Genomic DNA, 13,975 nt, shown 5'->3' with positions numbered 1-13,975 from the left:
TTTTGTCTAATTTCCCATATCATTTGCTTTTGAATTGACGGGTGAGAATTAAAAAGAAATTGAGGCATACTCTTCTGAGTCACGTTTAATTTCAATGTAATGCGTGAAAATGGAGACTACAACGTTGCTCTTTATCTCATTTTCCATCACTCCATTTTCTAATTCACCTAGCACACCGTTGATCTTTTCAGAATCCATGCACTTATTTCTAATGCTGAATGAGCAATCTATGTATCGTCATTTGTCAGTTATTTTGGTTCAAAATGGTGTTTGGCAGATGTACATCTTCGACACATTCTTCTACACTCTCCATCTTTTAAATGGCTCTTCTCGAAATTTCAACATGGACATGACTGTATGTTAGTAACATTATAACAATATCATGGAATGTGTATATTAGCTACGTGCAGTTTGTATATCATTATATGAAATGCTAGTTGCGATTTGGTTTCCATTTGTTCTCTAATAGTCCTCTAAGCCAAAAAGTAGTTCAATTAACGAGCCTTCAGTTACATGTCAGTAAATATATATTTCCCCCCGGTATATCTGACCAGGTTTCAGTGGCAGATGTCAAATTGTATCGGTTTAGGGAGATCGGGATATGAGAAACAACTAAAAAGAAATCTGGGACTTCGTGAAGATGATATGAGCAAAGGAAATGGATTTTAAGAGGTTCATGATTGAGGCACAATTGAATTTGGTGTTTGGTACCAGAGAAGGAAATATATAATGTAGAGAGCGTGCAACTGTCTGAATTTTTCACCAGTTGAAATGGATCGTAAAGTTGATCATCATTCCCAGAAGCCTCCAATCAAGGGAATCAAAGGCATAGAAGAATCAGTTTTCTTGCACGGGGACTTGGATCTACACATAATTGAAGCAAAAAATCTTCCAAATATGGATTTTCATACTGAAACCGTGAGAAAATGTTTCACTGCAGGAAACAATTGTGCACCTCCCTTTGTAAAAGGACTCAAGACACACTCTGGAAAACATAAAATGATCACTAGCGATCCTTATGTCTCTGTCTCTCTAGCAGGGGCTACTGTAGTTCAAACTAGAGTCATATCTAATTGTGAGAACCCTGTGTGGGATGAACGCTTTATTGTGCCAGTTGCTCACCCTGTTCAAAAAGTTGTGTTTCTCGTGAAAGATGATGACGTTTTCGGAGCTGAACTGATTGGAGTCGTGGAGATATCTGCCCAGAAGATTTTGTTGGGAAATACTGTTAATGATTGGTTTCCCATCATCGGCAATGGAAACTGCTTAAAACCTTATCCTGAGTTGCATATTTCTTTGAAGTTTGTGGCCGTGGGAGACAACGATCGGACAAGTTATTTTGGTGTCCCTAATACATATTTCCCCCTCCGGAAAGGTGGGAGTGTGACTCTTTATCAAGATGCTCATGTACCAATTGGTATGCTACCTGAAATTCTACTTGAGGGTGGAAAAGTCTTTAACCAGGGTAGATGCTGGGAGGATATATGCCATGCCATTTTGGAAGCTCACCATTTAATATATGTTATAGGATGGTCTATTTACCACCCTATAAAGCTTGTCAGAGAACCAACAAAACCTATACCTACTGGAGGAGAGCTTTCACTTGGAGAATTGTTGAAATACAAATCACAAGAAGGAGTCCGCGTGGTTATCTTGATTTGGGATGACAGAACATCGCATGACACCTTTTTTTTGAAAACGGTAATTTTAAGACATTTTTTATGGGTGAATTATAATGAACTATCTTCTGGAGTTTTACAGTAATCCTCGGTCATGGTATGATTAACTTTTAAGGTTCCTGAAATCTAATTTTAATATTGAACATAAACGGAAGTGCTTAACATTGTTGTATTGTGTACACCACCGGTTAGATCTAAACCTGGTGTGCTTTATGATAACTGATTTGTGTGATTGCAGGAAGGTGTCATGCAGACACATGATGAAGCAACAAAAAAATTCTTTAAACACTCCACTGTCCATTGCGTGCTATCTCCACGTTATCCAAGCAATAAACTCAGTATCTTCAAGCAACATGTATGTAATTCCCGCTTCCTAATTTAAATTATGTAGGACGAGAGCACTTGGCTTACTGCTGAATAACACCAATATCTTCTGATTTGCTGGAAGACTTCACGTTAGTTAATCCTCCTAAATGATAGATGCCATAGTGTTCCTTTTATTGTTTGTTCAAGTAGCATACATATTTAAGCTACCTCAGGCTAGGTAAGGTGGTTAGGGTGAGGTGGCATGTAAGTAAAGATCTAGAGTTCTGACCCTCCTAATATACTAAAGAAGGAGTACATATTTAATTGGATTGTTTGTTGCAGGTTGTGGGAACACTTTTTTCACATCATCAGAAGTGCGTTCTTGTTGACACTCAAGCTTCTGGGAATAATAGGAAAATAACTGCTTTTATTGGTGGCCTGGATCTATGCGATGGCAGATATGATACCCCTGAGCATCGGCTCTTCACTGATCTTGATACTGTCTTTAAAGATGATTTCCACAATCCTATACTTCCGGTAAGTGGTATAATGCAATAACGATTCTCTTAATTTGTCAGTGCAAGCAAGGAAAGTCTAAAAACTTGAATCTACTAATGCATTTTTGTCAAGAGAAAAATGTCATGCATTTTTTTTTGTTTTGGTACAAAAATAATTATGAGAATAACGACTTGACTAGAAAGGTTAGATATATGAAGAATGTTATCCTGATTTAATCTTGGCGTAGTTCCCACTCTATCCCTCCCTAAAAATGGTGAACATGGCAGACGATTCTTTTGCCAAGTAGCAGCTAAAGTAATGCAGGAGTACAGGAAAATAATATGAAGAACTACAATCGGAAGCTTGGTGAAAGTGGGAAAAGGAGTGAACAGATGGATACGAGAAATATAGGATGCTCACAAACTAACTGACCTTTTTGGACTGAAGAATTTGAGATTATCATCAAATTTTTCTTTGACCTTCACTCAGCTTAAACTTTTGTCAAGGAAGTGGTCCTTGACATGGTATTAGACCTCTTATTACTAAGTGGTCTAGAGTCTGTGTACATAACCAGCTTGTCAACCCAAATCTGAGGCTGATGATCTCCGATGGCTACTTCTTCAAATCTCTCAAAAATTTGGTTTCTTGCACATCTTTTCTGGACAGTTCAGATTTTTTTAAATTAAGAAAATCGGGACTGTCCTCATTAGATGCACCCTGTGCATCTCTAAAAATTTGCAAGTGGTATATTGAATCCCTTGGCCAGGCTGGTTCTCTAAAATAGGTTTTTCCAATTTTAGGCCCTGCTGATCTGCATTCTCATTGCTGCTTTTCCTGTCCTTTGGGTATTTATACTTCTGTTCATTATTTTATTTTCTATTCGTCTTGGGTCCCTTCCTTCCCTTTTTGGGAGCTTTGGCCTGTGACTTGTTACATGTAGCCTTCCTGTTTATCTTGCTTCTGTTTTTTCTCCAATTCAGAGCTTTTATCAATGAAATACCAGCATTATTCACAGTTTGATACTTGCCTTCTCCCATTTTCTTTATTGAAGTTTGGTTACAGTTCATCACAAGGAATGGTGTGGCCTTTGATTTATCACTTATTCGCTTTTTTTTTCTTTTTTTTGGTATCACTTATTCACTTAATCCACATTTCAAGAGCGAAAATGTATACTGATAAATGGCCATGTTTGTGATGATGAGAAATCAATTTTGGGCTTTCACTCCAGATCATAAACTTTTATGTGATTATTAATAGCAATTTGGATCTGCAAGAACAAGTGGTCTAATCGAGTTCTCTTAAAATTTAATTTCAGTTCAAGGCACGGGAGATATGTGGTTTGTCTTTTCTGCTTGAATTACATGGTTCTTGGCAAAGAAGATACTAGAGAGGAGGATACGGTATACTCCTATAGTGAAAAGACCGAATATTAAGAGATTAGGAGAGAGAATTTAAACTAACACATGCAGCAATGCTTCCTAAATCTTCTGTCAATTCTTGGAGTAGTTATGTTGAAATGAAAAAGTTTACTTTTGTTAAACAAAGAGGGCCAACAAAGGGCAATAGGATTCCAATTAATGTGAATTAAAAAAAAAAAAAACCAGGAATATAGACTATCGACTTTTGTCTTTGGGCATGTCAATGTGCTGATTTTGTCTCTTGAATTAGAGAATTAGACTACCCTTAGTTTTTGTCTTTATATTTGAAATCCATTTAGCTGCAAACAATAGTGACTTGACTGGCCAGAGTATCCAAGTAATTTGCAGTTAAGCAACTCTGTATGACTTTGTATTGCTTTATAAGGTGATTTTGTGTATTGATTATTAAAAGAGCTGACATTTTCATCATTGATGACAATGTCAAAGCAAGAATTAGCACCAGGAAAGGAAGGAAAAGATTATTTAAATGGAAATTTGCAAAAAGTGATATTGATTTAGTTTTTGTGTATTATAGTCGAGTTATACTGGTGGACCAAGAGAACCATGGCATGACTTGCATTGCAAAGTTGAGGGGCCAGCTGCATATGATATATTAACTAATTTTGAGCAAAGATGGAGGAAAGCCAAAAAATGGCGTAACATAAGGCTAAACAAGGTTACAAATTGGCGTGATGATGCCTTGCTTAGGCTTGATCGAATATCATGGATTGTCACACCATCTATTCGTGTTGATGATGATACAAATGTTCACGTAACTCAAGAAAACGATCCTGAGACTTGGAATGTGCAGGTGTGCACAAAATATGCTGATAGAAATCAATGAATAACACCATATCATCCTTTATAAAATCCTATAATTACAAGCCAGCATTAATTACAGGTATTTCGGTCCATAGATTCAGGATCTGTCAAGGGTTTTCCAAAGGACGTTATGGAAGCTAAGGCTCAGGTGAGAAGAAGGTTGCACAAAAACAATTTTGCTTTTTTGTTCAAATTATTCTTTTTGTCCTTCGATTTTCACTCAGTTTTTAATCTGGTCCTATTGTGTATAAATTTCTAATTAAATCCTTATAATTATGCAATATTTTTTTTTAAATTCCCTACTGGCCAAAGTTTAATGATAGAAATTAAATTAAAAAAAATTAAAACTCTAAGAATTCGGATATAAGTTTTCAATCTACAAAGACCAAATTAAAGATTGAAGGAGACTACAAGGACTAATAATAATTTAAATGAACCCAATTTTTATTTTCTTTATCTGTTAGTGCCTTCTTGATTTTCTACTTCTAATCTTGACTGTTTTCAGAATCTAATCTGTGGAAAAAATTTGAAAGTTGACAAAAGCGTTCATGCTGCTTATGTATATGCAATAAGATCAGCTCAACGCTTCATATATATAGAGAATCAATATTTTCTTGGATCCTCATTTCATTGGCCTTCCTACAAAACTGCAGGTATATGAAGTGAACCTTTTCAATATTATGGCCTTTATATTAGACATACAATGACTTTAGTGATCTCGTCTTTTTTTACTCGTGATTTTGTTGTTCTGAACGTCCAAGGCATATAAGGTGGAATGGAAAGAAATATAAAAAATGTTTGGATCATGGAATGTTAGCATTTTTATGAATGGAGAATTTAGTATGATTTGAGTTTTTATATGTAACGTGGGGTTATTAGGGCGTATTTTAGTAAATTGGAACTTTTTGGGATAGATCAAGTATTACTATTCAGTTATCACTGAGTTGGATCTGGAATTGAGACTTCTGTTGAATTCTACTCTCTTCTCTTTTTCTAAAATCTCCTCCTCTTTCTTCTTGCCTCAAATCTTTCTTCCATCATTCCTTTTGTTATTTACATTAACATCAGTACCGTATTATGAAGATATGATTGCCCATATCTGAATGTCTGGATGCTTTGTTTTTTTTTTTTTTGGGGTAAACTTAATGTGTGGGTGCTTTTAATTTGTTTTAAAACATAATTCTATTGCTACCTGTTGCTCTAAATTTGTAGAAAAATGAACAGGGTCTAGACTTGGCCAATTCTATTGGTATTTCTTGATCTACATTATGAGATACTCCCACTTCATAAAGAAAACATGGTTTCATGTAACTCACCTTTAACCGGTGTAAAATCTGGCATCGATACCTTTTAGCTTATTGTTTTCAAGTGTACTAGGTAATTTTGAATATAAAAAGGACCGTTGAAGATCTGGTCAATGTTGTAGTTTTCTTCCCCCTGTTTCATCATGATTTTCTTTAGTTACTCAGAGCCTACACATAAACTTTTCTCGTGCTGGGGTTTAAAGGCACTGCATACTTATGCTTTCCTGTGTTTACTTAATTATTTGATCTTTCCATATACACATTTCTGTGGTTCTTATGAGCATATATTTAGGGGATCACATTTTATGTGTATTACTTCAACAGGTGCAAATAACTTGGTTCCTATGGAGTTGGCTTTGAAAATTGCCAGCAAGATCAGTGCTAAAGAACGTTTTTCTGTGTATATAGTGATCCCCATGTGGCCAGAAGGGGTTCCATCTAGTGCTGCTGTACAAGAAATATTGTTCTGGCAGGTCAGACCAATTTTTAATGTGTTCACTGGCTAAACATTTTTCAGGTCAACAAGTCCAGTTTGCGCCCTATGGTCATGATTGGCTGAGGCTGCGCTTGGTTTTTCCTTGATCTTAGTACTATTAAATGTATGATAGCTCCACATTGAGTAATTAGAAAATTAATCACAACTATATAAATGTGTGGTGAGTTCTTCCAAATTAGATTAAGCTATTTTGGTGTAAGTGACAAGCCTTAATTTGTGACTAATGTAGCAAGCAAAATATTATATGTATGCTTGTCCCACATTGAGTGATTAGAAAATTAATCACAACTATATAAATGAGTGGTGAGGGGGTGATGTCAGTAAGTCTTATGTAATTGTGGTGGGAGATGTTGGCAAATAATAATGTAAAGCAGAATGCAATAGCACTTGCGAAGAACGAACATATAAGTATTTAAGAAAAGACTTGATTAAATTTCCCATTTTGATTTTTGGTGAATGTTTATGAAGACGAACAAATCCATAAGTGATAAAAATCCACATGCAACTTTAGGTGTTTCTTACAACCTTTGTATATGAAATTTGAATGACTGCAGGGACAGACAATGTCTATGATGTACAGGATTGTTGCTGATGCCCTTAAAAAGGCAGGTCTCGCTGACCGCTGTCACCCACAAGATTATCTCAATTTTTTTTGCCTTGGAAAGCGTGAGCCTCAAATTTCTCCAAGTCCATCACCGGCATTTCATACAGCTGAAAGCCGTGCTTTGGTATGCTACACTCCCCTCATTTATTTTGATCAAACTATTTGAATCATATGCAGTTATGATCACTGAATTTGGCGCCAAGTTCAAGCAGTTAATTCATATCTAAGTTCGCTTCAAAAGTTTGTTGTTTTTGCGTTTATGAATTCACTGATACATTGCAATATTGCATTCTTATCTCTTTGCTCACAAGCAATCTATTCTTTAGAAAGATAGAAGTTGGCATTGTCATTTCGTGCTGGTTTTACTTTGTGTATTGCTGACTACTAAACTTTGGCCACCAAAAGCTGAATCAGTCTTGTAAAATCTGATTTATTTGGGAATTCATAACAGTTCTTCCCCCTTGATTTTTGAGGGAAATCAGTTTTATTTGGGTTTTAATCCTTCATATTTTGGCCCCAAAATGCAAACATGGTTTTTGGAAATTCTGTATTCAATATTCAGCATACTTAGTCACTTACATATATGACAGAGAAGCTGCAAGATCGTCATTATTTTTGAGGAAAATGAAAAAATCACTTACTATGTGCAAATATATTTGCAGGCTTCTATAGATTTTAACTCTTTACAATATCAACTTTTGTATTTCTACTCCAAAATTTTGTAATATTCTGTTGAGTCTTTTTTTAACCACTTTCCTTAAGCAGGCTTCGGTGAAAAAATTCAGACGGTTTATGATCTATGTTCATGCCAAAGGAATGATAGTTGATGATGAATACGTACTCATTGGATCTGCAAATATTAACGAGAGATCCTTGGATGGTTCAAGGGATACAGAAATCGCAATGGGTGCTTATCAACCAAAATACACAAAGAAAGCAAAGAAGACTCGTCCGCATGGCCAGGTTAGAATTCTCTGGCTCTCTTTCTTTTATGGGGTGGTTTGTGCCACCGTAGCAATATTGGCGATTGTTCATGGTGACCCTTTTAGTCCTAGATAAAAAATTAGAAGTTTTGCTAAAGTTAAACATGTATAAATCTAGATGCTTTCTAGTCACTAATTGATTACATATAATACCTTTAGAGAGATAGAACAGAAGAAATGAATGTAAAGAGTGGAAGTGAGCATTATTCATCCCTTTACGTCATTATAATTCTGATTCTCAATGCTTGATTACTTGATTGTAAAGGATCTAATTTTTTACTACATCCTTGTAAGCTTATCTTACTTCATGTATTTTTGCCCTTTCTTTTCCTTTTCTTTTCTTTTTTTTTTTTTTTTGATGACACAAGTCATATATATTCAGAGACTCAGTCTCTAAGATAGGATATGATTAAGGGAGAATGATATTTGGGTCCCTTGTAAGGAAATTATTGATACTTTGTCATCCCTGTTTAAAAAAAAAAGTTGTTAATATATTATATAATATTGGATAAAAGTGCAAAAATACCCACAAAATAGTCAGCCAAGGACACCTAATATCTTGAAGTGAGAAAAAGGGCAAAGGTACTCATAATATTACATGAATGGGTGCAAAAGTGACCAAACCGTTAACTTTGAGTGTTAAATGTTGATTGTGCATGCCACGTGTCAGTCTTTGCTGATGTGGATTAATAAAGGGACAAAAATACTCATGAAATTGTCAGCCAAAAGCAAAAATACCCATAATGTTACTAGAATTGGTGAAAAAATGATCAATCCATCAAAATCCATGCTATATGGTTTTTTTTTCATCACCATGTATCTTGCCTCCTTCCTTCTTCCCTCTCCACTCATTTTTCTTCTTCCCTACTTTAAGAGCATTGTCACAACCTTAAACAATTTCATTCATGATAGGTTCAAAATTTTCAAATGGTTTTCGCCAATACTGCAAAGAAACAAGTGATTTAATTTGATATTCGCTAAAAAAAACATTTCTCACATGATATTCATACAATGACCGATTAACCTCTAGAGAATTTTATCTGGGAATTTTTTTTATCCATATCAGTGAAAAAATGATCAACTTCCGCTTAGGTGTCAACTAAATAGTCAACATTTAAGGGATTTGATGGATCAGTCATTTTGCACCAACTTTGATAACGTTATAGATATTTTTGCTCCTGGTTGACAATTTCGTGGGTATTTTTGCCCCTTTATTAGTCTACATCAGCAAAGACTAACATGTGACATGCACAGTCAGCATTTAACGGTCAAAATTAACAGCGTTAGGTTAAAGTTAATGGTTTGGTCACTTTTGCACCTACTCATGTAACGTTATGGGTATTTTTTTCCTTTTTCTCATTTTAGGACACTAAGTGCCCCTGGTTGACCACTTTGTGGGTATTTTTGTCCGTTTACCCTATAATATTTATCAATCTCAAAAGACTCATGTATTTAAGGATCACAGAGTTAATAATTTCCTTACAAGGGACATGAATGTTATTCTTCCTATGATTATTCACATCAACAAAATTGAATGGAACATTAGTTGATGTTTAATGTCTTTTCTAGAAATCAATGAGGATGAAATTATAAATTCTAGAACAATAGAAACAACATTAAATATTAACTACAAAGACCAATGTCCAAATAAGGTATTGCAGATGTATATATGTATCCATACAATCATGCATAATGGAATTGAATTTCAATTACTGGCAGTTGTATACTTCTTTATATAGATCTCTGTTGCTATGCATGTAGGTTACTAGTGAGAAGGATTGAATTTAACGAAATAATTATAAGTAACATTACTGTTAATAAAATAAGAACTGGAGTAACAGGGGAGAGAATCCTAGGGAGGAGAACAAATTCAGAGTAGTCAATTATAAGAAACTCAGGATTTGGATTCTGTGACTTCACTTAATATAAGTATTGAGTACTTGTACCATTTAAATCGTTAAAATCCAGATCAATAGTTATAAATTTATACTCTACTTGATATTTATAAATAAGTGGGTTTATCTGAATCGTTGATTTAGATTTCAACGACTTAGATGGTACAAGCACTCAATACTTATGCTAAGTACAGTCACTGAATCCAAATTCAAGAACTCAAGTGATAATTGTTTTAATCTCTATCATCAATGTACAACAGGATTGAACTACAATATAGTTATTTTGTTTTCCTTGTGTTCATATTTGGGACAATATCGTACATGAACATCTACAAAAAATTATTTGAGGGTCCAAATTGACGGGTAAAAAACTTGACACCACAACTTTACTCAACTAAACAAATAAAATCTTGTGGGACTTAGCCTTCTATTCATACCTGAAGGCTTCATTTGTTACTTAATGGAAAAAGGATTCTGTTGCATGAAGAATGAGGCATGCAATATCTGTTAATATCCTTATTATCATTACTTAACAATAACTATAACTTTTTATTCATCTAAAAAGGTTTTTTTTTTTTTTTGGGTCCATTCCATTCCATGGAGTACTTTCTTCAGTTACAATTCCAACAAAAATTATAATGATGTAGGTGTATGGTTACCGAATGTCACTGTGGGCTGAACATCTGGGCAGTGTTGAAGATACTCTTGATGAACCGGAGCCTGCAATGTGTGAGATATGTCAACAACGTTGCCGAACGGAACTGGGCTGCATATGTATCTGATGATGCAGGGATCATGTGGGGACACTTGATGCAGTATCCAGTTCATATCAGCGCAGATGGGACAGTCAGTGCACTTCCAGGTCATGAGACCTTTCCTGACGTTGGTGGTAAAATTCTTGGATCCCCCAACTCTCTCCCGGATGCACTAACCACATGATCATGAGCACAGATCCCTTTAACATGTGAGGATCTTAAAGTTTTCTAAAGTGAAAAGAGAAATAGAATCATAATAGTGAGTTTCACTGTTATAACTCATTGTCAAGTGTCTATCTCTCTCCGAACTTGTGAAATCAATTTAAGGGATCCAATTTACATAATTGTTAACCAAAACATGTCATGTGGAGACGGGCGGGACTTATAGTTCAGAGAATTAGAGCACATGGCTATGCAGCAAACTACTGGTCCATTGTGGCTCCCGAGAATGACAGTCCCTAAATTACCAGCAAAATGAAAGCCTAGTGATTTTAGAAATGTTTTGTTCAGAAATGTATATTGTGTGTAGCATTAGGAATGTGCAGTTCTGCTGCTAAATTATCCCCTTGTTCTGTGAATTGAATATTGATGACTATATAAAGAGGGGGAAAAAACTAATTGAAAAAAGAGAGAGATATTGTGACTGAAAAAAAGAATTCTTTTGTCTTTTTGATATATCAGGAGGGTTTGAACTTTTATGTTTTAATAAAAAGAAATACATGGGACAAACATTTAGTAGCGTTACAAAATGTTCAATAGATACTGCAAAAATATATTTTCACCTTTTCTGAAGCACATCTAATGGACTTTTAGGAATTAATTTTCTCTTCACTGATCCATCCTGAGATCTTTGAGTTTTTGATTGACAAGATACTATTGGTTAATAATAATAATAATAATAATAATAATAATAATAATAATAGGTTTAATAGCTCTAAAAGTCCATTTAAAAAAAAGTGATTTTACAAAATAAAAAATATTATTTTGTTTTATGTTCGCATTTTTCTCAAAACCAAGGCTAACATCTAAAACCATGCTTAACAAGAACTTTTAATTTAAAAAAATCTTGAAGATTTGCTGATAGTGCACATCTTTATCTTATCTTATTTTTCTTTTGATTTGGTGCACATCTTTTTTTTACCCTCAAATGATCTAAATATTAAAAGGATAATGGTACAGAAACCGAATGGGAGAAAATATACTTTGATTTCTTGCTTCAAAACATGATGCTAGTACACAGAAACACTCTCCTATTTATACTATTCTAAGTCTTGAACGGAATGAAGGAAATAAATGATAAGTTACAATTGCTTTATTATTTGTGTTAATGGTGGTGACCCAATAGACAACGATTTCTACTCTTCCACACATGTCTTCCCATTCCTTCATTGCTACTGTTGTTCTGTTTCATCCTCCCCAGGTTGAACGAAACTCGCCCTTGAGTCAAGTTTGACATCATTGTCAATGTAAGGTGATAGATCAGCAATATTGAAGGTGGCAGACACTCCATAAGAACCAGGCAATTCTACCTTATTAGCATTGTTGTTGATTTTTTGCATAATCTTAAATGGACCATCAGCTCTTGGGGATAGCTTGGTATCTTGTTGTTTAGGAAATCATTCCTTTCGTAGATGTATCCAAACCAAGTCTCTTACATTAAAAGTTTGTTGTTTTCAATGCTTGTCACGTTAAGCCTTGTATCTCAAATTCTGCTTTTAGATTCGCTCATGAACTTGCTCATGCAACTTCTTAATTTCCTTAGCCCTTTAGTTAGCATCAGAACTATATTGCTGCTTATCAAGTGAAGGGGTTAAGTCTAGCGGACTAAAAGGATGAGTGCCGTAAACAACTTCAAACGGGCACTTCCCAATTGCTTGGTTGACAGAGTTATTGTAAGCAAATTCAACTTAAGCAAGAATGAGGTCCCATTATTTCAAATTCTTCCCTATGAAATTGCAAAGAAAATTACCAAGAATTCTATTTATAGCTTCAGTTTGACTGTTTGTCTAGGGATGACTAGTGTTGCTAAATTGAAGCTTAGTTCTCAACTTCTTCCATAGCGTCCACCAAAAGTGGCTGAGAAACTTCACATTTCAGTCATAAGTGATAGTCTTGGGAATGCCATGAAGACAAACAATCTTTTTAAAGTATAAATGTGCTACTTGAACAACATCATTGGTCTTTTGACATGGAAAGAAATGGGCCATTTTTGAGAAATGATCCGCAACTACCATGATCAAATCTTTTTACCTAAGTTTTTGGTAAACCCAAACAAAATCCATACTTATATCTTCCCAAGGTGCTTCTGGAATTGACAAACGCATGTATAACCCATGTATTCTGACCCTTGGATTTGGCCAAGTGGCAAATTCTGCATTTCTGTATGTAATGACCTAGAATTTAATGATATTAAAGTTTATGATAAGGTATTTTAAATGTATTTTTATTAATTTTATAACAAATATGATAAGGAAGATGGTGCTAGCTTAGTAGAAAAACTTTCTTGGTGGCTACCTTTTGGATCCTCAAGGAAGAGTTGGGTTTTATTTTTGTTTTAACTTTTGTGAAATTACTAAAATGCCTTTCACTTAACCATCAAATATTTTTTTCTTCCCTCTTCTTTTCCAATTAGTCTCACATTTTATTCGTGAGAAAGGTAAAGAATATATTTCCAGAAGCTTCGAGTCCTGGTTTACCGTCTTCCTCAGTCTGTTGTCATTAATATTGATGTGGATGCATCGGTGGTTTATGTTTGTTCCCTTTGTCCAATGTCAATCCTCATCTTCCCTCTGTCCATCACATCTCCTCCTTTGTTGTTCTTCTATTATGATGGTTGCTGTAGGATCTCCTTCGAGTAGCAATGTTGCTTATTCTTGGGTGGTCTAGTGTCGTCACTGTTTTGGTGGCCATAGGGTGTGCCACTCTTTCCTCTTCTTCTCCAGCTTCACGCAATATCTTCTCCTTCCTACTCACTCTCTATCTTTGTCTGTCTTCTTCAATAGCTACTCTATCTTCAGCGTTCGTGTTTGAGTTACGGATGGGGTAAGAAACCAAGTCGCCGGAGCCATTAGCAGTGCTGTCGCAAGCTTGGCCTGGTGTTGTTGATCCAATTTCTTTCCCTTATTGCGAACTGCATTCAGTTTTCGCTCTCCCCTGTTCAACCATCTAAATCATCTCTTTCTCATTGCTCTTTGCCATAGAGATCTAAGGATGTT

The 13,975-nt window shown here is 35.1% G+C and overlaps 1 protein-coding gene across 1 annotated transcript; it reads left to right on the top strand.

Annotated features, from left to right (window-relative positions):
- Positions 1-606: 606 nt before the first annotated feature.
- LOC129284751 (phospholipase D delta-like) lies at positions 607-10,944 on the top strand. The gene is given in 11 exon segments (XM_054920207.1): positions 607-1,701; positions 1,918-2,034; positions 2,328-2,522; positions 4,437-4,712; positions 4,803-4,871; positions 5,229-5,376; positions 6,352-6,500; positions 7,078-7,251; positions 7,893-8,090; positions 10,653-10,723; positions 10,725-10,944. Coding segments are annotated over 11 exon segments (2,547 nt in total). The 5' UTR covers positions 607-771.
- Positions 10,945-13,975: the final 3,031 nt, after the last annotated feature.

This window comes from Prosopis cineraria, unplaced genomic scaffold, assembly GCF_029017545.1.
Source record: "Prosopis cineraria cultivar Desert tree isolate PC_DT_omini unplaced genomic scaffold, ASM2901754v1 PC11, whole genome shotgun sequence".
In the NCBI taxonomy this organism is placed as follows: domain Eukaryota; kingdom Viridiplantae; phylum Streptophyta; class Magnoliopsida; order Fabales; family Fabaceae; genus Prosopis; species Prosopis cineraria.
Note: the sequence above shows the minus strand (reverse complement) of the source record. Positions and strands in the feature narration are given on the sequence as shown.